General features: G+C 53.2%; 1 protein-coding gene across 6 annotated transcripts; it reads right to left on the reverse strand.

Annotated features, from left to right (window-relative positions):
• Nucleotides 1-679: 679 nt before the first annotated feature.
• Nucleotides 680-22,839, reverse strand: UBXN11 (UBX domain protein 11). 6 transcript variants are annotated; one of them, XM_081144213.1, is made up of 15 exons: nucleotides 22,610-22,839; nucleotides 18,242-18,344; nucleotides 17,227-17,255; nucleotides 16,496-16,594; nucleotides 13,765-13,865; nucleotides 13,153-13,207; nucleotides 12,619-12,695; nucleotides 10,112-10,238; nucleotides 3,532-3,746; nucleotides 3,189-3,266; nucleotides 2,105-2,222; nucleotides 1,870-1,973; nucleotides 1,169-1,242; nucleotides 956-1,096; nucleotides 680-875 (listed from the first exon to the last, which is right to left on the reverse strand). In XM_081144213.1, exons 2-15 carry the CDS (start codon nucleotides 18,310-18,312, stop codon nucleotides 701-703), a joined length of 1,464 nt encoding a protein of 487 aa, XP_081000339.1. In that variant the 5' UTR covers nucleotides 18,313-18,344; nucleotides 22,610-22,839; the 3' UTR covers nucleotides 680-700. The 6 variants fall into 6 exon arrangements, with proteins under 6 accessions (XP_081000339.1, XP_081000342.1, XP_081000344.1 ...); XM_081144214.1 differs by having other exon boundaries at nucleotides 688-875; nucleotides 1,169-1,212; XM_081144217.1 differs by having other exon boundaries at nucleotides 705-875; nucleotides 1,032-1,096.
• Nucleotides 22,840-23,235: the final 396 nt, after the last annotated feature.

Consider the following 23,235-nt stretch of genomic DNA (forward strand, 5'->3'; position numbering starts at 1 on the left):
TGAGATCCTGCTCTGAGCAAGTAGGGTAGGTATAAGTATGCTGGTGCTATGCTCCTGTGGGCAGGGCAGGTCAGTTGAGCTGTCCCCCTTGTGGCACTTGTGTGTGACAGTGCGTTTGGATATATGTCCAGCACACACTTAACTGTGTGGACCAGTGGTTTCTGGAAACTGGGTGGGTTCCCTTCCAGTTCACATGTATGTGATGGTTTCCATGACACATCTGTCCCTTGGTGTGTACTGCGCATTTGCATGCCTGTCAGTAATGTGGCTGGGCCATGTGGCCGCCTGCCTGTGCTCCAGCAGATTGGCTAAGTGTGGGTGTGTCATGGGAATGGGTACACAGCTGCAGTTCTGCCAATTTGGGGGCAGTGGCTTTGTGCACAGTGTTGAGGAAGTGTCCCCATGTACTTGTGGTTCCGTGCATATCTGTGCACAGGTATCTACTGGCTGCACATGAGGCTCTGCTGCCCCAGCTGAGCCTGTGCTGGGGGCGGCCTTCCCTTCGCTGGATTGGCTTAACCCTTCTGTGGAGAAAGAGGAACCTAGAGGACAAAGACCCAGTGGCCAGGCCTGCCAGCTAGGGCTCGAGTTACGGGCTGGTAGGCACCGCCCCCTCCCCCAGCCCAGCTGGGCCCCAGCCTTCAGCTGGGCTGCCCCACAGTGGAGCCTCACAAAACAGCCAGTGTTGGGGGCGGGCACTTTATTCGGATTGGGGGCTGGGTTGGGGGCAAGGGGCAGGCAGCAGAGCCTGGCATGCCCTCAGTAGCAGAGCTGCCTTGGGTACCAGTCCCGCAGCCTGCAGTGTGAGCGTGTCCTCACGGTAGACTGTGGACGGGAACGTACTGAGGATCTCGAAGGTGTTTGCTTCCACGCCTCTGGGGACCAGGTAGAACAGATCAGGTCTGGTCTTAGGACCAGAGACCCACTATAGCCACCAGCCTGGCCCCGCACCCACCTGGCTTGTGCGAGGAGGGCACGCACATCACCAATAGTGTCCTCAGGCCGCATCAGCAGCAGAAAGGACTGCTCACCCGTCTCAGACTTGATGCGCAGCATGGCGTGCTGGGGTGCAGGCGACTCAGGAGACTCTTGGCTCCTGGGGGCCCAGAGGCCGTAAGTGCCCCCACAGCCCAACCCCCAAGTTTTCACCTATCAGCTCTGCCCTCACCTCTCGCGCTCAGCAGCCAAGGCAGGTGTCTCTACTGTGATCTCCTGGATCGGGACAGGCCATGGGCAACAGTTCTGGAAGGCATGATGGAGAGTGGACAGAGCCCCAAACCCTGCTAGTCACACCCCACCCCCACCCTTAGAGGGAACTTGCTCATGACCAGGAATTGATTAAACCAATGAGCCTAAGGGAGAGGTGGGGGTGTTCTGTGTAAAGGAGGGCGCAAGGAGAGGAAATGGAAGGGAAGCTTTGGGAGACTGCCCCATCATTCCCCCCAAGAAGACTTTAGATCCCAAAGTCTAGTGGGGGAGACAGAACCCCACACTGATGATGTCCAGGCTGGATGCTTAGCCCACTGTGGGTCAGGAAATGGAGAGAAGGGATGGATTCAGGAGAAATTCTAGGGATCAACAGATCAGGTAGAACTTGGCAATGTGGGACAGGGGGTAGAGGGACCTGGGAAACAGGTTCGGCCCCCAGAGCAAACCACTGCTCTGGTAGGCTGGGCCAGGGTTGATGGTAAAGCCCCCAAGAAGACTGGGGGAGCTGCCTTGGCCCATGTGGCTCAGCTGGTTGGGGCGCATGTGGGAGGCAACTGATCAATATCTCACATCCATGTTTCTCTCCCTCTAAAATCAATTTAAAAAAAAAACAAAATCTTACATTTAAAAAAAGACTGGGAGAGCTAGGGCTGGCCTCACCTGCAGGGTGTCCCGGATGGGGCCCCGGATGTCAATCACCTCCCCTTGACGGATCACACATTTGGGGAGCCTGTTCAGAAACTTCTCAGGGGTCATCCTAGAACCTGTGGGGATGTGGGGAGGGCATTGGGAGCTTTGTGGAGGGGAGGGACTGTGAGTGATGGTGGAGGCGGCCACCTGGACCTTGTCCTCACAGAACCCCCACCACCTGGCTCAGCCTCAGGGCCAAGCTCACCTGGGTGCTCCATGGTGACTGAGGGCCTTGGAATCCGATGCAGGCCCGTCACTCGGCCCTCACCTGGGAATGGGCCCAGCCCATTCTCTGGGTAAACCTGATTGCGCAGGTCACTCACCTGACAAGAAGGAAGGGAGACAGCAGCGGGACCAGTTCTTCAGCCCTGGCCCCACCCCCACCTGCGCTAGCCCAGGCCCCAGGAATAGGCCCGAGGGGTGGTCTGATGCAACCCCCACTTTACAAATGAGGAAACTGAGGTCCTGGGACAGAGCAAGAGAGCTGCATGCAGTTCATGCTCTTGCATACCTGGGCCCCTGCAAGCCCTCACCGGAGCCAGAGTACTGGCATCCTCCTCAGAAAGGCCTTCAGGAGCCCACAGGGAGGGGAGGGATGAGGGCGTTAGGAGAGGGCAAAGCCCCTGCTACGTATAGTCCGCAGTGCAGACCCCACCATTGCACATATCACCTCTCTTGGGCACACCTCCTGGGCCCCTGTCCTGGCATGGACCCCCAATCATGACTCACTATTTTCCAAGCCATGATGGCACACACTCCCTCACATGCCCTCATTGTGGAACTAACTAACACACCACCCTCTGGGACACTGCCTCATGTGCTCCCATCTCAGTACCTTTCATCATACACACCAGCAGGGGGCCAGCTCCATATCATGTCCTTTAGTCCCAATATTTGCACTACCTTCCATCCAAACCAGATGGCTCCAGCAGCCCAGCCACTTTTGCATAGACTCCTCAGGGACCCCCAGGCAGTCAAGTCCCAAACCCAGGAGGAGGGGCAGTGGTTGAGGGCTGTGCCTTTAGAGTGCCAGCAGGGGGTGCTGCCTGCTGCTTAGCTACAGCTATCTTGGCTACTATGTCAAATGGCCATGGCAGCCTCCCCACTCCCTTCTCAGCTCAGCTACAGGCTCACCTTCCTCCTGAAGGTCATCAAATTGGGGTCCCCTGAAGTAGGGCATTTGCTTCGAGCCTCAGACTGGGCGATGCCTAAGGAAGCTGTTTATCCCCACCACCTCCCAAAATCCCCACACAGGGAGTAGCTGACTGGTTTGAGGAGCAGCTTATCACCTTAAAGGGGACCCCATCAGGGTACAGGCGCTGGAGCTCTGAGGGGAAGAAGCCATCCAATATGTCTCGGAGGCAGCTCTGCAGGGGGGAGAGGAAGGGTAAGGACTGGCTAGACCTGTGTGGTGGCCCCCACCCTACTTCCTGCCTGGATGGCAGGCCCTTGGCCTTGGGCTTACCCAATGGATCACACTCTAGCCCAGGACTTGGCAGGAATGGGGGTGGGGGCTCTGCAAGTTCTGCATGGGCCTGAGTGCCAGTAGGGGTTAGACTGGGCTCCAACATCTCCAACTAATGATGAACAGAGTAGGGAGCACCAGAGGCCTTCCCATCCCCCAACTCCTACCTGTGTGGAGGGATCATGGAATGGTCTGAAGGGCCCATCAAACATCATAATGCCATTCCGGTACAGCTTCAGTGGGATGGGCTCAAGGACATGGAGCTGTGCTCCGCCGGGCACTGGCATCACCTGGGTGTCACTGTCTACCACCAGCTCACTGAGATCCTTCAGGCTGGCCAGCAGCCTGTCAAAGTCCACCTCAGGGGGCACCAATGAATCCCCTGGTAAAGAGGACAGACACCCATGAGTCTCTCTTCTTGGCTGTCATGTGTCCTAGCAGCCCTGGCTTCCATGTCCTCTCCCATGATGGGCAGTGGCTTTAGCATCTCCTTAAGTAACCACCTGCAGAGGAGGAAGGACAACTAACACTAGATAATAATAATAGCTATCTTTTGTTGAACATTAGGGATTTAAAAAAAAAAAAATCTTTATTGATTTCAGAGAAAGGAAAGGAGAGAGAGAGAGAAACATCAATGAGGAGAGAGTCATTGATCGAGCCTGCAACCCAGGCATGTGCCCTGACTGGGAATTGAACCCTGATCCCTTGGATCCCAGGTTGACGCTCAACCGCTGAGCCACGCCCAGCCGGGCTGAACATTAGGGATTTAATATCTACTATTCCATTCTCTCTTCACTCCAACCCTATGCTGTAGGGCTATAAGCCCCATTTTTCAGATGAGAAAACTGAGGGTTAGAGAAGATTAACGACATGCCTAGGGATGCACAAAGTGGCAAGAGTAGGATCTGACCTGTCTGCGTCAGGCACTGGGTTAGCAGCGGGATTCTAAGAAGCCAGCTGGGAACAAGCACTCTGTCCATGCTAGTTATTGTTACCAACTCTACCTTGCAAAAAATGGACCTCAGGCCAACCCAGAGGCTATGAGGCAGGGGTTATTGATCTCCATTTTACACATGAGGAAACAGGCCCACAGAGATGAAAAATGGCTTGCTCCAGGCCCCCTGGCAAATTAGAGGAGGGGCTGGTTCTAGAGCCTGTTTCTCCCGCCCATCTGCACTATCAGGAGAAAGAGGTCGGAGTAAGGACAGATGGCTATTAAGGAGGATGTTGGGACAGCTGCTGGACAGATGTGGGGCAGATCTTGGGTTGTGCAACTATTTCTGGGTCACAGGCCCCTTTGAGAATCTGACAGAAGCTCTGGCCTCCTATTCTGAAAAAATGTGTTGTATATACAGTTATGCATAAGCTTCAGGGGGTGGAGATGGGGTGGTGGGGCTGCCATGACAGATGCCAGAGCAGAAAGGGCAGAAGGCAGGTAGGAGGCTGGTGGGGGATAGGCCAGGGACCTGTTCTCAGTCCTTGAAGGGGCCTGGCTCTCAAGTCAGTCATCTACTGGGGTGTAATCCGCACCAAACAGTGACTTTCTGGGCCTTCTTAGAAGCTGTTTTTCACCAGGACAGCCACTGTGCCGCAGGATGTGGGTCAGGGCTCTGGGGACCTAATTTCTTTCCCCACAGTGGTACAGTGGCTATACCGGGGAAGTACAGATGTGGGTGGCCATTTCCTGTTGCCTTTGCGCTGCTGAAACAGTAGGCTCCAGCTGTCCTTCCCCTCTCCCTTACGTTTCCTACTGTTGTAAGCACTGCACCTGCCCCCGTCTCCCAGAGTCCCTGAGGTTCCCAAGAAAAATTCATAGAACACAGCATCCCTGGTATGAGTCAGAACCATGGCAAGACACTATTTTCCTGTAACGAGTTTCAGAACACTGGTAAACCTAAAGATAACAGTAGAAGAGCTCATCTTCAACATCTGCCCTGGTCCCTATATTCTTATAGATGGGGAAAGTGAGGCCTAGAAAGGCCAAGCAGACCTCACCAAGCAGAGCCAGGAGGACCACCAGATATGCTCGCTGCCTGCTAATCTAGCTGCATCCTGGGGCCAGAGCTTTTTCTGGGAGCTGATGGGACTTGGGGTGGTTGGCAGGGCAAGGGGCAGGCAGAAGGGCATGGGAGGATGCCAAGAAGAAATGAGAGGGAAAGTTTGCTGACAAAATCAGCCCGAAGGCTCTTGGTAAGTGGGCTAGTGAGTGGAGAGATGAAAGCAGGTGGTCCCGGCAGGTATCGGATGAAGCACAGCAGAGGTGAGGCAAAGAGCCCATGAGAAGGAACCTCAGCTTTGGGCAAAGCAGGGCTAAGAGAATAAGGCAGAAAGCCAGTCCTGACCCGCACACAGCAGGCAGTGCTCAACAGAAGCCTGACCCAGTGCAGCCAGGTCACCAGGGGGCAAGGCAGGTCAGAGGCAAGTGAGGCATTCCCTCTGTGAGCTGCAGCTTTCCTTTGCATGGAATGGGTAGATAATGGGAACCATCGTCCTGTCCACAAAATCCGAAGTCTACCAACTATAGCAATGACTCAATGAGTGTTTACTTCACTCAAGCACCAGAGGCAGGTATTGCCACTCCCATTCTACAGATGAGGAAATCCGGCCTTGTAAGGGAACAGGCCCAGGGTCCAGGTGACTCTAAGTGACCATGCACACTGCCTCTCAGTGTTGGTTCTTTGGACACTGCTCACTGGGGTGCCTTTCCAAGGAGAGGTGCAATGTAGCAAGATCATCTTTGAGGCCTCATTCAACTTTGAGGACCCATGATTTTATTAAAAAGGGTAGTAGGTAGGCATGGAATCAAGTCCAAACTCCTTAGCCCAACTCTGGAAACCCTCAGAGCCTGGGATCCCCAGACTCTCCTTAATGTGGTCCCCCCACATGCTCTGGAGCCACAGTGCCAGTGCTACTGCTTCCAAGCTGTGTGACCCTGGGCAAGTGGGCCAACCTCTCTGTGCCTCAGTTTCCTTTTCTATAAAATAACAGTTTCCACTTCACAGGGTTGTTTGAGGAAGTGCCTGGTAGGTGACTTGCTGTCACTAACCCCCATCCTCTTGCTCATTGCTGGGCTCAGGGTGCTCTTTCACCACCTACTCTGAGAGGTCTTGCTGGAATCCCCAACCCCTGAGGCTGGGCTCCTGTTCCTCCTGGGTTCCTGAAGCCCATGAGCCACTCCCTTAGCCCGTCACAGGCTACTGTCATTTTGTTTGTTTGACTTTCCAACCACACCAAACACCACTTTTTTTTTTAATCTTCACCCAAGAATATCCTTTTACTGATTTGAGAGAGGAAGGGAGAAAGAGAAACACCAAAGTGAGAGTGAAATATCGATCACTTGCCTCTCGCACGCGCCCCAACGGGGTATTCAACCTGCAACCTGGGTATGTGCCCTGACCAGGAATCAAACCCGTGACCTTTTGGTGTATAGGAGGACACTCCAACCAACTGAGTCACACTGGCCAGGGTCCAAACACTTTTTGAACCCAGGCCAAAGCCTCCAGCCCCTCGGCCTGGCTGAGAGAAGCTGCTCAAGAAGCATATATTGGATCCATCCCTTCATCCTGCCATCCAGCAATTATGTCTGGAGCACCCATGCTCTGGTAGGCCCCAAGAACTATGGCAATGCCCATACCCAGAGTCCTGCCCTCCTTGGACTCATACTTGAGTGAAGGAGACAGGGTGACAAACAGTGACAATGGCATGTAGTAAGTGCCATTGTGGGGACTGTGGAGCCCAGAGGAAGGCCACACCCTGTCACTGTCAGCAGGTGAGTGGCGGGCCTGCATTGGACTGATTCTCCACACCTTCACTGGGACAACCATCAGCTGCCATGAAATGCCAAGGCAGTGCCCAAGGCACCCCAACATGCCCCGTCCCCACCACCTCAGGCAAAGGCTGTAGAACAGGAAATGGACCCACTATTTCCACAAAGCTGCAAGTCACACCCTGCTCTGGGGATTTTACCTACATTCCCTCTGCTCTGCCAGGGCCACCACCAAATCCCTGGCCCCTGCTGTTGAGTATTGCTGTCTGCTTGTCCCAACATGCTCTGACCACCAAGGCCTGGGCACGGGGGCACCACTCACCAATCACATGTATGTGCACATGCCCTGACCTATGGGCAAAGCACTGTGCTGGGCACTCCGGGGCATCGCAAGGCTAAGCACAATTGGCTCATGGTCATTGTTCATCTACCAAGCGTCAGCCTTCAGGAACACTCCACATGCACTGTATTTGATACTCTCAGTGGCCTAGGGGTCAAGCATCCCAGATGAGGACTCGCATGCACAGCCCCTTCCCATGTGCCAAGGGGCAGCTGCAGGCGGCCCAGTGCCTGACACAGAGCAGGCACTCCATGAGCTTCAGGGGGGAGAAAGGGGGCAAGGCACTTCAAGGGACACAGCACTGGCCTGGGTGGAAAGTGGGGGTGGGGAGGAGCCCAGCCTGCCTGGGGTCTAGGTAAGGCCACTTCCAAGGGCCCAAGGGCAGCCTAAGGACAAGCAAAGATACTGCAGCCCATGGAGTCTGGCTTCCTGAGCAGGGGAGGGAGAGATTCCCACTCAAACACAGAAGCCTGGGTTTTGGGAGGAAGGGTGGTAGGGGGAGGTGGTGGCTGGCAGGGGAGGGGGAGATGTAAGAGGACAGGACCTTGATGAGGGGTGGGGGAAATGAGGAGCTCAGTGGGAACAGGGGTCAGGGGTAGAGTTCACTGGAGCTCTCCAGCCCTGAGGCTCAACATCTGCTGTGCCCAGAGCAGGACTGTCCCTTTCATGTCTCAGAACACCCTGAAACACCTGGCACGCATCCCATTTGAGGCTCAATATACTGGTGGGAAGGGTGAATCACCCAGCCTGAGGCCAAGCCCTCCCAAGGCTTCCCCCCTGCTGAGCTCTCTTTCCCTAAGGCAAGAGTCCAGAGGGGGGCAGGGGAGGGGTTAGTGAGGAGCTCAGAGGGGGGTAAGGAAGGGGGTAGAAAGACCTGAGTTCACTGGAGTTCTCAGCCCTGAGACTCAACACCTGCTGTGCCCGAGTAGGACTGTCCCTTTCATGTCTCCAAATACCCTGAAGCACCTGGCACGAATCCCATTTGAGGCTCAATATACTGGTGGGGAGGGTGAATCTTCCAGCCTGAGGCCAAGCCCCCCCAAGGCTTCCCCCTGCTGTGCCCTCTTCTCTAAGGCAAGACGCCAGGCTCTAGAAAGTTGAATGAGCCCCAGTTCAGATGCCCTGGCTCACCATTTACTGGCCAGCTGCCCCGAGGCCTGTGGGGCATGGTGTCCATCCTACTGGAGGGAGAACCAGAGCATCAGGGCCAGCAAGAGGCCAGCTTTGTGGATCCGAGGGGCCCTTGGGGCAGGAGCAGGCTGGCATCTAGGGACAAGGCAGTAAGGGGAGGAAGGGGAGCAGCCAGGAGAGAGGGGAGTCCCAGGAGAAAAAGCCGCTATAATGAAAAACATGGTGCTCACCTGGCAAAAGAGCTGAATGGAGGTAACCACCTCCGTTCTTTGAAGAGAAATGGATCCAGCTTTCAGAAACAGCCAGTTAGTTCTATGGTCCCAAATCTATGGGGTGCATCCCTCTGCATATTAGCAGTCGAATTAAAAATAAAAAGTGGTGTCCTGGCTGGGTAGCTCAGTTGGTTAGAGCATCATCTCAATACACCAAGGTTGTGGGTTCAATTCTCGGTCAGGCCACATACAAGAATCAACCAATGGCCTGGCGGGTGTGGCTCGGTGGTTGAGCATCGACCCAGGAACCAAGAGGTCACGGTTTGATTCCCAGTCAGGTCACATGCCCAGGTTGCCAGCTCAATCCCCAGTAGGGGGCGTGCAGGAGGCAGCCCATCAGTGATGTTTCTCTCTCATCCATGCTTCTATCTCTCTATCCCTCTCCCTTCCTCTCCCTCTAAAAATCAATAAAAACGTATTTTTTAAACAAATCAACCAATGAATGTATAAATAAGTGGAACAACAAATTGATGTTCCTCCCCCCCCCCAAATCAATTTTTTTTTAAAAAAGTGGTGAGTCCCATAGAAGCAGGTAGATTTCAATGGTCTGGCTATAAATGAACCCGGAAAGGGAGCCCAAAGAGGGGGCCGAGCCTGGAACTGAGGGCCAGCTTCCAAAGCAGAGGGATTGCTTTTAAAGGCAACAGCTTTTGGATGGATGATATTTTGTAAACTATGACGCCTGAGAAAAATGAGGTCTTATTATATCTTATATCTCTGTGTCTTTGAAAGAAGAGCAAGCAGAGTCTGAGGCAAGACCAAGGAAGAAAGTGGCAGCAGGTTAGGTGGTCAGTGATGGAGGCAGAGGCCTTCCTGGCTGCCCTGTGTCAGTGGCAAGGTGTGGGATGTCTCAGGGCCCCTCGTGCTTGGTGGCAGAGGCATAAATGGCTTCTGGACAGCTTCTGGCCTAAAGAAAGCTCTTGGAGCCCTGGCCGGTTTGGCTCAGTGGATCGAGTGTGGGCCTGAGGACTGAAGGGTCCCGGGTTCTATTCTGGCCAAGGGCACATACCTTGGTTGCAGGTTCAATCCCCAGCCCTGGTCAGGGGAGTGTGCAGGAGGCAACCCATCAACGTGTCTCTCTTACATTGATGTTTCTCTCTCTCTCTCTCCCCCCCCTCCCTCCCCCCTGCACTCTCTAAAAAAGCAATGGAAAAAATGTCCTCAGGTGAGGATTTAAAAAAAAAAAAGTCTTGGAAAATTCCCTTTGTAGGGGGCTGAGGGTGAACCTCCTACTCTACCTGGCTTCCAGAACTTCTTGGATGTCATCCAGTTCCTCTTTTCATCCTCTGAGCCTGTAATGTCCTCCAAGTCCTCCTGGTCCATGGGCTCACCCACCCACTGCAGACCATAGTCACCGAGGAACCGCTGGAGGGGGAGAAGCCAGGGGCACTGTCAGCTCAATCCCTTCCCAGGAAAGAGGTGGCATCTGCCCAAGTCCCTAGCCTCAGGTCTCAGCTCCCAGAGCTGACTGGGCAGAGGGGATGGGCTTGGGGGTCTTGGCCACTTTCTGGCTGTAAACTTAGGAGGCCACTTCATCTCCTAGAGCCTCAGGCTCCTCCTTATACAGTGGCAATGACAGCACCTGCCCCATAAGTTTGTGAGGACTCAGCAAAATCATGTCAAGTACCTAACACAGTGCGTGGCACAAGAGCTCAATGAAGACAGCCGTTATGGTGGTGGGGAACCTTGTGGGTATGGCCTGAGTGGCAGGAGGGGCAGGGACACCCTGCTCCGCAGGACTGAGGGAATGCGGCCACCCACACACAGCCTCCCCAGGGCGGGTCGCAACATCTCTGCCACAGGAAAACTTCTGAATTGTCTACACTTCCTGTTGCTAGTTCCTCATCTCCCTCTCTCTCCTCAACCCACTGCTTGTGTGCAGCCACCAACAACCTGCCAGGTGCCAAACCCAGGGGGCACACCTCTGTCTTCGTCTCTCATAACACATGTTGTTTCTTTTCAGTTTCACTTTGCCAACCGTCTACACTTAGGTGTCTAACAAGTGCATCTCCAAATGCACCTGACCCAACCGGTAACCACTCCCTGCCACCACCTCCCAAACCTCTCCCCCTCCAGGTCCTCTGCATTCAGTCAACAGCACCCCCTCCACCTAGACCTCATCTGCGACCCGGTCCTCTCTCTGCCTCCCCAAGATCTTCAAGGCCTGTGGGCTCCAGCTCCAAAGCAGGCTCAGAACCCATCCACTCCACTCCATCTCCTCTGCTGCCACCCTCGTTCAAGCCTCGCCCATCTCCCTCTTGGACAATTCAAACTGATCTGCCTTCCCCCACCCACTCCTCTAACTGAAACCTTCCCGTGGTTTCCCATTCCTGCCGAAGAGAATCCAGCCCCACACCGTGGGTGAGCCCCCGTGATGTGATCCTGCAGCTCCGTCTCCCTCTCCCTCTTGCTCCCACACCCACCCATCACAAGCCAAGTTTCTATGGGGGAGGGGGAGTTTTTTGTCTCTTCAGCCTAGATTCTCTTTCCCTGGTCCCCTCACATCCTCTGGATCTCTTGCCCAATGTCACCCCGCAGAGTGGACCAAACCCCACTTAATCTCTATTGTGTTACACACTGAAATCTTTCATCATATGGCTGTACTTGTGTATCTTTCTGTGTATTTGTTTATGTTTCTGTCCCTTCCAGACTTTCAGCCTCATGAGGGCGGGACATCTACATCCCTGGGAAATAGGAGATACTTTGTATGAGTTTGTTAAATTAATGAAGCAATAAATGTGTGAATGCTGTGAACATAGGGGCTGCAATATCCTCTGCCCTGAGCCTCTGGGGTGCAGCCCTCACCCGCTGTGGCAGCTGCTCAGAGAAGCCCCGCGGGCTGCCAGCATTCCCAGCACGCTGCTCAGGGAGCAGCTGGGTTTCCCCACAACCCCAGGTATGAACAGGCCTGGGGGGGAAGGGCCCTCAGCTGTGGCCACGCTTGTGGGTTTGCTGTTGAGTTCTTAAATTAGGTTGGGGCTTTGGAAACCAACCCTGCATGGAGAGGGAGAGGTTAGAACCTAGGAAGAGCTGGTGGGGCCAGTGAGGGAGTGGGGGACACTGACAAAGCATATTCCCCAGGACCCTCCCTTAAATGTAGGGTCCCTCCTATTTGGGCCTTGCTGTATGACTAGGGGGAAGGAAAGTGACACAGGGTGACTAAGATGCCACATTCAGAGGCAGGGGATTGCTGTCACCAATTTGGTAAACATACATGGCCAGGTGCCATGGTGTACAGCAATGAACAGGAGGAAGGTGGTCCCTCCCCTCCTCATGGAGTTCATGGTCCCCCAGGGGGAAGAGAAATGAGGCACTAAGGAAGCGCAGGACAGAGCCTGCCCTGGTCAGAGTCGGAGAGAGGCCCCTAGGGAAGGGCCCCCACCTTGATTTGAGACCAAGGATGAGTGAAAAGTCATTAGGGGAAGGTGAGAGAAAACATTTCAAGCAGAAGGATCAGCATGGGCCAAGGTCCTGAGGTGAGAAACTGCTCAGTGTGGTCAAAGAACCAGAGGCAGGGCCCGTGGTGAGGGAAGAGTGGTTCAAGGTGAGACTGAAATGGAAGCTCAGGCCAGAAGGAGGAGTGTGCCCCACCTTGGAAACCTTTCTGGCTCTTTAAACTCCAGGTCAGTCCTGAGCAGGGAAACCAGAGCAGGGCCCAGTGCGGGATATGTGGCGAGGGGGCCAGAGAGGTGGGCTCTGACTCAGTTCCCGAGGGGCAGACAGCCCTGGCCACCGCCTCTCTCACCTCCATCTCGTTGACCTGCTGCTGCAGCTGCCGGCACATCGTCTCCAGCTCCTCTTGCCGCTGCAGGGACATCTGGCCTTCAGGAGAGATGGGAGGGGTTCCACTGCCCCAGCACAAAGGCTGCCAGGCTACCTAGACCAGAGCTCTGCCCTGACGGTCATCTGAAGCTGCCCCTTGAGAACTCAAGGGATCCCCTGAGAACCACCTTGAGCCTCTCTCCCTGACCCTGACCAGGGAGATCCTCCTGACTCTGAAGTCCCTACCCTCCTGAAGTGAGGCTCCTGGGGAGGCTGCATTTCCTCCAAGCTTTTGATGGAGCGTCCTGTGCTCAGGGCTAGGCTAAGTCTGCATTCAAGGGACTCAGTCCCACGTAGGAGGGCACCATCCTGAATGTGTCCCTGCCCCTCTGGGTTCAGCTGTCCTGACCCCACCACAGGATTCAGCTTGATGTCTTGGAGCCCCGATGCCCAGGGGTCACCGGCCCAAGGGAAACACAACAGGAGGGCCGAGCAGCCCACTGGGAGAGGTTCTTACCCTTGTGCTCCTGGAGGGTCTCCACCAATTCCTCCAGGGCCCGTATTTTCTGATCCTGCAGCAAGAAGATGTGGGGAGGTGGGGCAGATAGGCAGACAAGACATGGGAGGGGGGTAGACAGGCAGACAAGACGTGGGGGGGGGGGCAGACAGGCCTAGTGGCTCCAAGAGCCCAAGGGAGCCCCTTCCAGAAGGGGAGATCCAGAATGTTTGCCTCTGTAGGGGCACTAGGGAGCTTAAAGCCCCTGTCCTTGCCCCTCTTTGGCACAGCCACCACTCCTGTATCTCAGAGAACCTTTGAGGTACCACTGAGGTGGGGGAAAGGAGTGGAGATCCCCTGAGTGCTACAGAACTCAGCAGCCACTGCTGCCATCCAGTCTGAGGTCTATGGGCCTTGCTTATATGTGAACACCCCTATCCTCTCTACTGAGGTCACAGGGACCCATCGGTCCCAGGCCACACCTGGCCCTCCAACTGGACAGTTCAGTGTGGGAGATGGTTCTAGAAACCACCCACCCTGGCCTACTGCAGTAGTAGCCTCACTGGTCACATCAGCCTAGACCCCCTCCACCCTTCAGACCAGACCCTGGCCCTCCCCCCTCTGGGGTCCCACCTTAGACAGCATCTCATCAGTCTGGGCCTTCACCTGCTGCTCCAGATCCTGCACCTTCCTTGTGATGGTTGCCATCAGCTCGGAGTCGTGGAATACAGGGACTGCCAACCAGACAAAGTCTGAGAGCCCATATCTAGAGCTGAGGCTGAGGTACGGGGGTCCAGGGGAAGGGGAGAGGGATCCCCAGGAGTGGAAATAGAGTAGTAACAACAGCTGTCACCTAGAGAATAGGGGCCATGCTAAACACTTTCACATACCAACTCATGCAGCCCTTACAACATGCCTCTGAGGAAATGAACTGCTTTAGGAAACTGAGGCACAGAGAGATTCAGTAATTAGTCCAAGGTGTAACATATGGGTCACATTGCCTTGAAGCACTTTAAAAAAAATTCTCCCTCGATCGAATCAAACCTCTAAACCTCCCCCCAGTTTATAGGAAAGACAGAGGACAAGCAAGTTAAACAGCAGACAAACCCAGTGCAGGACATTCCGTAAGACAGGGGCCCGGACTCTTCAAGAAGTCAGTGCCATTTTTAAAAAAGGCAGGGACTCTGTCTTATAAAGGTATTTCAGTCAAAAGCAGCACATGAAACTTGACCTAGATCAAGAAAATAAATAAATAGCGGTGAGCCATGGCCAGGTAGCTCAGTTGGTTAGAGTGCTGTCCCGATACGCCAAGGTTGTGGGTTCAATCCCTGGTCAGGGCACATACAAGGAGCAACTGATGAATGCATAAGTAAGCGGAACAACAAATCGATGTTCCTTTCTCTCTCTCCCTTCCTCTCTTGAAAAGTCAATAAAAGACATTTTTAAAAATAGCTGGGAAATATTTTGGAACTAGGGAAACGTGAGCACAGAAGCGATGCTGGAGACTAGGGCTGAATCACATGCTCTCAGGTGTGATCAGTGTTGTGGCTGCATCTCCTTACTCTTCGGAGATGCGCACTGAAGAATTTAGAGGCAAAATGTCAGGATATGTGTGACTGATTTCTAAATGGTTCATCGAAAAAATACATTTGCATTCATATATGTATATATGGGGGAGAAAAGCCAATGTGGCAAAATGCCACTAATTGTTTCTAGGCAAAGGGCATATGGGTGTTCACTGTACTATTAGTTCAGCTTTTCTATATGATGGACATTTTTCAAGTTAAAATGTGTGAGAAAAGAAGGGAGACATGGGACGAGGCAGGCGCTCTTCCTGCCTGGATGCTGTCTACAGAGGCGTGAAGCAGGAACTGCAGCGGCCACCTGCAACCACGCAGGGCTGACATGCCAAGGACGGCTCAGTGGAAAGATGGAGAAGCCTGAACTTGAGTGTGACTTGAGTTGTTGGAGTAACAACCCTCGAGCTGCCTCCTTAGGCCTCTTGGTATGTGGGACAGTAAGTGCTCCTTAGTGTCCATGCCAGCTGAACAAAGGTTTTCTTTGACTTGTAGTTAAAAGCTTCACTGATACAGACACTTGGGAACTGTCAGCAGAGATGCCAGCATGTGTATGAGCCCACTAAGGCAGGGCGGGGAGAGGGGGGAACCCAGGCCGGTCACCCTGAAAAGCCGGGAGGGCGGGAAGGAGCCAGCTGAGTCAAAACTGGGAGGCAGGAAGACACCTGGAGAGTGGTCACGCTGCCAAGAGCCTGGGTGTTCCGAGGAGGGATCGGTAAACCACGTGAGATGCTGCTGAGCAGAGACGGGGGAGAGGACAGGTGAGCCCCTGGGGGACAGACACTGGCTGTGAGTGGGTGAGGCGTAAACGGCAGGGGCGGTTCAGAGATATGTGAGCGGCTCTTTAAGCGGAGGGGTGATTACTACTGAAAGTGCCCCAGCTGGGCGGAGGGGAGTCTGACTGTGATTGAAAGGCCACGGGGCAGGCTCTTCCTGCCTCCTTTTCCACCTCAATTCCCCTCCCTCCCATTTAAGTGGGTGGGTGATTGGTGGAGGATCCCATTGAACCCTCACCCCAACATGCTGACCTAGGTGTCCCCATTCCCACTTCACAGAGGGGGAAACAGAGATGGAGAGGCAGGAAGTGGCTTATCTGAAACACACAGCTGGCGGAGCATCCTGACCTCATCCCCAGGTCCTCCAGACACCCAGCTCAGACCCTGCCCCTGCCCCTGCCCGGTGATCCATCCAGCTCATCCTGCCTGCCCAAGTCTCCCCTTTGCCCAGGCGTGGTCGATCCTACCTCTTCTGGAAAGTTGCCCTGAGGACTTTCCTGTAGGTGCCTAAAGTGGGCCCCATCCCATTTTAGGCACCTACATGATCGCAGTGTCACCACAGCCTTTTGAGGTGTGGGGGTCCAGGGGAGGGGGAGGAGGGCTATCTAGGGGACTTTGGGCCTTGCCCAGAGCCCTGCAAAGCAGGAAGCAGATAGCTGAGGGCAACCCTCACCCTTAGGCCCTTCATCCTCTGACCCTGTATCCTGGACCCACTGACATCACACTTGATGGTGACTCCAGCCAGGTTCACTCCAGAGGAACTAGCCACAGCCTGGCCCAAGGCCTGGTCACACCTCCTGAGCTAAGGGTGCCCACATAGCTTTATGCCAAACTAGGCCCTGGACAGGTCTGGGGATGCAGGCACATGGTCATGGTCACCCAGAAATGGGAGCAGCTGTCTCAGACCCAGCAGGTAGGGAAGTAGGTGCCATGCCCCTCTGGGCCTCTCTCCTTCTCTGGGGCCCGCTCCTGCTGCTGGGAACCCAGATACCTTTAGGTGTCTGCTCTCACCTTGCCTGTTCACAGGGGCACCTATGCCACCATAGCAGGAAGGGAAAGAGGTCCTTTCTTCTGAGCCATGTCCATCATTCAGCATGTCCACCGCATCTTCTGCAGACAGGGATGCCCAGGTAACTGCTGGGGCTAAGGCCCAGAGTAAACTGGGGCCCTGGCCAAGATGAAGCAGCTTGTATTCTGTCCCCCCAAGCATCTGATAGAAAACTTGGGATGTTGATGAACAAGGATCCAACCAGATTAGGTCTCTCCTTAGAGTTCTCCCAGTCTGGCTCCTGGGGGGACTGAATGACCAATGGCAGCAACATGGTGGGGGCAAGAGTGGGGTTGGGATGCAAAGATCTGAGCCTGCAGGAATCAGAGTCGTGACATGAGGACAGGGCTTCAGGGAGAAAAGGCTATTATGGGCTGGAGAAGGCTGCTCAGGGAAGGAGAATTGGGATTTGGCCCCCTCATGGATTCTCAGCACTCACCAGCCAACCCCACAGTGGTGGAGGGGTTCAAATGTTAGTGATGACATCTCTGTTAAGGGTGTGGGGCCTCCAACTGAGAGCTGCAAGAGGAAGCCCTGTCCTCAGGGAGGGGTGGGAGCTGCAGGTAAAACTGGGGTTGGGCCTGCTGCTCTGGCCGACAGAAGTATTCATCGTGCTTTCTCTCCATCTGCCCAACCACAAGGAGACACAGCAGATGGGAGGTGAGGAAGACATGAGGGCAGAGCCTTCACTTACCATCTCCGTAGAGTTTTATCCCTCGCCTCCTGGGAATCCGGGCAGGAAGGAGAAGGAAGATAGATACATTAGGACCCCCTGGAGTGTCATCAGGGAAGAGGCCCTGGGCACTAAGCCCCCAGGCAAGCCTTAAGGAGATGGAGGTTGAGCTCTGCCTCCTGAGGACATCCACCCCCAAATCCCATCCTGGCACTGGGATGAACCAAGGGACAGGCTTCAGGGCATCCAACTCCTCCCAAAGCAGGACAGGGAAGAGCTGGAGGGCAGAGTGTTAGGTGAAAGACAAGAGTCCCCAAGCCAAGGACCCAGCCCCAGCTCTGCTTTGAAATGGCTGCGGGATCCCAGGCCTGTCACTCAACCTTTCTGGATCCCCTTGGCCTTCAAATGACTGAAGTGATATTTAGAAGAGTAAGGAGAGAGGTAAAAAAAAAAAATTATTTGGAAAGATGAAAGTGCTAGATAGATGTAAAGGATTCCTTTCACTGAGAGCCCAGCATGTGGCAGGGCCCAGAACAGGGGCGCTGCCAGTGTTTGCACAATGAATGTGGCTGAATAAATAGATGGATGCTAAGCCCCTCCCACAGAGGTCAAAGCTCACTAGAGGGCACAACCCAGTGTGTGCTCAATACAACTTGGAGCCTCCCAGAAGGTAGGAAAAAAAAGGTGGGGCTCAGCCGGTGTGGCTTAGAGGTTGAGCATCAAGCTAGGAACCAGGAGATCACGGTTTGATTCCCGGTCAGGGCACATGCCCGGGTTGCAGGCTCGATCCCCAGTTGGGGGCGTGCAGGAGGCAGCTCATCAATGCCTCTCTCTCATCACTGATGTTTCTATCTCTCTCCCTCTCCCTTCCTCTCTCTGAAATCAATAAAAACATATTAAAAAAAGAAAGGCCAGGTGGTAATGGGAAGCTCCATGACTCCTTACTGTTCTCCCCAAGACATGAGGGACCGTTCTTCCAGGGCGCAGCAAGGGGGCAGGGGCACAGACACAAAGGGCCCAGAGGCCAGCCTCCTACCCTGAACGCACAGGCTCCGACGGCAGGGGCACTTTCCGGGTCTTGCCAAGGGAGGCCAAAGGTGAGCTCATAGTTCCTCTAGATTCTAGCTGTCAGGAACTCCCTGAGTAGAAAGAAAAGTCAGCCCTTGGAGCCACTTCCTCGGGATCAGGAAGTGGCCTGAAACATTCTCTTCCCTGGTCACTTTCCCAAAAGGGAGCACTGTCCAGGGAGCATCACCCTCACTTCTTCCCACTGCTGAGGTTTCTGGAGGAAGTTGGGCCTCAGGATCCCTGTGATTAATATCCGCCTGCTCCTCTGGACATACCACTCTCTGCTCTGAACCCAGAGGCCTCCATCCTGGTAGTGCTTGGGAACAGGCCATGGGGGTCAAGTGGGCTGCAGAGATGTGCCAGAAGCCTTGGACGCCCCAAATTTAGAGCCCAGGCATGAGACTACTGAAGGGGCCTGGGATTTTTGTCCATCCATCAAGGAGCTGTTCAATACAAAGCCCAAGTATCCCCTCCCTTGTTACCAGAGCCCAGGTGCCACCCCAACATCTCAGAGCCAGAGAGGGGCAACCCAAAGGCAGGATTCAACCAAGACACAGTCCGTGTGGCCGGAAGGTCAAGAATCCAGGCTCTAGACAGGTTCTGCAATCCACCAGAGTAACCCCACTGTGGGGGATGATAATAGTACCAGGCAGGGTTACCGTGGGATTCAGAGTTAACACACATAAAGCACACAGCCCAGTGCCATGATGTGAAGTATGGCTCTATGGCTTTTGTTGGTTTCCTTTCCTTCCCTCTTCCTTCAGGAAAGATGAATGCACATCAGGGACATAATGAAAGGACACTACTATATTCAGTGAATTAAGTAGTATATTATGTGGCTAATATCTAGAAATTCAAGAACCAAAGGATCTCCATCAAGGTCTGAATTGAGTCTCTTGTTCCACTTTGGAAATGTATGGCACAGGCCTCTACCCTGCCCCTGAAGCTGCCTAGCAAGGGGACTTGTGCTGCCTGGGGGCAGCCTCCTCTGTCTTCCTTCTAGAGTTTGGAACTCACGCCCAGCCCCTTCCTCAGAAGAGCCCTCCAAAGACCAGGCCCTGAGTTTCCTCATACTCACCATCCAGCCTCCCAAATCTTCCCCTATCCTGCCCCAGCCCCTGCTGTCTTCTCCAGACATTCCCATGGTTTTGTGGCCAAGTGTGACAGCCCCTTGTGGTTCCTTTACCAATTTCCAAATGGTGTCAAAAGGATCTTTTTTTCTTTTTTCTTTTTTTTAAATATATCTTTATTGATCTCAAAGAGAGGAAGGGAGAGGGAGAGAGAGAGATATTGATCAGCTAGCCTGCAACCCAGGCATGTGCCCTGACTGGGAATCGAACCCTGATCGCCTGGATCCTAGGTCTATGCTCAACTGCTGAGCCACGCCCGGCCGGGCAGAAGGATCTTCTTAAACACAAAGCTGGCATGTCATTTCCATGCTAAAAGCTCTCAATGGCTCTTTCTCACCCATAGAAAAAAATTCCAAATTCCTTAACTTGGAGGGCAGGTCCCTGCCTGTTTCTCCTCACCTCTCTCCTCCTCTCCTCTTTCTACTCCTAAGCCTCTCTGAACTGCCAGCCCAGCCTCCAATGCACCAGGCCTTTGTGCACAGGGCTCCCGGCCTGGAACCCCCTGCTGGAATGGTCTACCCACTCCTAACCGCACCCTTCCCTTGACTGGGCTAATTCCTTTTAATTTTTTCAGTTTGTTTTTGTTTGTTCTTTAGTTATATTTTAACTTTTTACTTTAAAGTTATCATAGATTCACAGGAAATTAGGAAAATAGTAGAGAGGTTTTGTGTATCCTTCACCTAGTTCCCCCATTTTACAAAACTGTATGTGTGTATCTTTCTATGCCATGTCGTCCCATGTGTAAGTTCATGTAACCACCAATGCAGTCAAGATACAGAATTGTTGCCCAGCCGGTCGCGGCTCAGTGGTTGAGCGTTGACCTAGGATCCAGGAGATCACAGTTCGATTCCCGGTCAGGGCACATGCCCAGGTTGCAGGCTCGATCCCCAGTCAGGGGCATGCAGCTGGAAGCCACTCAATGACTCTCTCATCATTGATATTTCTCTCTCTCCCTCTCCCTTCCTCTCTCTGAAATCAATAAAGACATATTTAAAAAAAAAAAGATACAGAACTGTTGCTCTGGCTGGTGTGGCTCAGTTGGTTGGGCATCGTCCCATGCACCGAAAGGTTACAGGTTCGATTCCCTGCCAGGGCGCATGCACAGCTTGCAGGCTCAATCCCCCAGTGGAGGGTGTGCAGGAGGCAGATGCTTCACTCTCACATCGATATTTCTCTCTCTCTCCCTTCCTCTCTCTTTCTCAGAAAAAGAGGTACAGAACTGTTCTGTCACCATGAAGATCTCCCTCATGCTACTCCTCTATAGTCACACACTCCCTCTCTCCACCATCCCTAACCCCTGGAAACCACTACTCTGTTTTCCATCTCCATAATGTTCTTACTTCAAGGTTATATAAATGGAATCATACAGTATGTGAGCTTAAAAAAAAAAATTATTGAGATATAGTTCATATAACGCTTTTAAAGTATTCAATGGTTTTTAATCAATATCACAGCGTTGTGAAGTCATCACCACAATAAATTTTAAAACATTTTCATTACTCTAAAAAGTCCCAGGCACTGTGCCTTTAGTTGCTAGAACAGCCCTGCATAATCTCTCACCAGACCTGATTATCCCTTCCTTCTCCATCATCACCATAAAGACCCCTCAAAAGAAACTGGTCAAAAAGACAGAAATTAAGCCTCAGTGAGGATGTAGGGAAACTGGACTGTAATTTGTTGGATTGTAAAATGGTGCAGCTGCTGTGGGAAACAGTATGACAGTTCAATAAAAGATGACATACACTTACCTTATGGCCTACCAATCTCACTTGTAGACATATGCCCAAGAGAAATTAAAACTTATGTCCACACAAAAACTTGTATACATGTTCACAGCAGCATTATTCATAGCAGCTAAAAAGTGGAAAGAACCTAAATGTCCATCCACCAATGAATGAATAAACAAATTGGTATATCCTTATAATGGAATATTATTTGGCAGTAAAAAAAAAAAAGGAATGAAATACATGCTACAATGTGAATGAACCTTGAAAGCACGCTGAGGGAAAGAAGTCAGCCACAAAAGACTACATATTGCCATGATTCCATTTATATGAAATGTCCAGAATGTGCATTTCATATAGTGACCAAGTAGTTTAGTAGTTGCCTAGGGCTGGGGGCAGTTGTGAAGTAAATGGGAGATAACTGCTAAAGGGTAGAGTGTCCTTTTTGGCTGATGAAAAGTTCTAAAATTTATTGTGGTGATGGTTGTACAACCCTATAAATATACTAAAAACTATTGAAATTTACATTTTTAAAGGTGTGAATTAATTATATCTCAATAAAGCAATCATAGGAGGGGGGGGGAAGAACCTGGTCCCCAAACAAAATCCATCTTTCCCTCAAAATAAGTTCTTCCTCCTTCCCCCCTCTTAACGGAACCCCATTATCCAACCACAACATTTTTCTCTCCTTCTTTCCCTCTTAATCTCGTGCCATCAGGTACCAAATCCTGCAGGCAGAACTCTGTAATGTCTCTCACACATAGCTCCTCCTCTCTATGCCCACTGTTGGCCATCCTAGTGGGGCTTTCACTGTTCTTCTTTGGGGCTGTCACAATGACCCACAATTGACTTCCCTTCTTCCAGTCTCACTCTAGGCCAATCCAACACTGTCTCCAGATCAATTTTCCCATGGATTATAGGAGACCCCTGAGAGCGACGACTGTATCTTCCCTGGGGTCCCTGAGGATAGAGCCATGTCACTTTGGGGGGCTTCCAGGGGCAAACTGTGTCTTGCCCCTCAGGCCTGGGGCGCCTAAAGGTTGCACTGTCTCCCCCTTAAAGGCCTGGGCTTTGAGGGAAAGCTGTGCCCTGCGCCTCCACATCTTTGGGACCCACGTCAGGACTACGCTTGAGTGACATCTTTCGTCACACCTACTCGACCTGCTGGCTCCCCCCGCGCCCGGGTGCTCTCCAGTGCCTACGGGGCGCGGCAAGGTGCACGCCAGCACTCCCTAGGTCCAACGCTGGGAGCGCTCTCGGGGAGACGTTTTTCACCACCTAACGCCGCCCCGGGAGCCGCGTCGCCGCCTCCCGCCTCCACGCGTAGCCCTGGTAGGCAGGGGCCCGAATCCCACCCCAGAACTCGGAGGGCCTGCTGGGGAAGCCGGGCTGCTGGGGGAGCTGGGCCCTCAGGATTCTCGGGCAAGGCCTCAGCATGCGTGCGGTACTCGGCGGGCAAAAGGGCCTCGGGTCGGTACTCACCACGCAGGGCTGGGGAGCCGTCCCGCGGCGCCGCCATCTTGTTGTCGCGCGGTTTCCCAGGCGACCAGGACCCGCTTCTCATTGGCTAATTGTAGGGGGTGTCTGCACAACCAGCAGGCTGCGGAGGCGGGTACAGTCTTCTGTGCTCGAATGCTATTGGCCCGCAGGATCTAAACTCTTCGCGGGATACTGTAATTCCCAGAATCCGCCGCTCCGAGCCGACTCAGGGTCTGGGGAAATGCAAGGTACGTTAGTACCACCCGGAGGCGCAGAAAGCGGGCGAAGTGGGATTAGATTCGTGAAGCTGCTGGAAGCCTCTGGACCTGAATGTGTGAATCCGATAATGCCATTGATTTGCTAAATTGATTTTAGGGGAAATTATCCCTCTGAGCCTGTTTCCCCATCTAATCACTGCAGTATTTGGTAGGGGCTATTTTGAGTATGAATTGAATTGATGCAGGTACTTAATAAATGTTTCTTAACTCTGGATTTCTCTGAACACTTCTTGACCAGATGGCTCTCGGAAGGGACGCTTAGATTGTAGTTCCTTTGTGTAAAAGTTCGGGTGAGACACTTCCCTTCCCTGAGCCTCTTCTGTAAAATTAAGGTGTTAGGTTAGAGCAGCT

Source organism: Miniopterus schreibersii (genome assembly GCF_964146895.1).
Source record: "Miniopterus schreibersii genome assembly, chromosome: 8".
Lineage (NCBI taxonomy): Eukaryota > Metazoa > Chordata > Mammalia > Chiroptera > Miniopteridae > Miniopterus > Miniopterus schreibersii.

Coding starts and splice junctions, on each gene's coding strand:
- UBXN11 (XM_081144213.1), bottom strand. CDS start 18,312: ATGAGCTCACCTTTGGCCTCCCTTGGCAAGACCCGGAAAGTGCCCCTG. Junction 17,256..18,241: donor TCGGAGCCTGTGCGTTCAGG/GTAGGAGGCTGG, acceptor CCGGATTCCCAG/GAGGCGAGGGATAAAACTCT. Junction 1,243..1,869: donor CCATCCGGGACACCCTGCAG/GTGAGGCCAGCC, acceptor CATGCCTTCCAG/AACTGTTGCCCATGGCCTGT.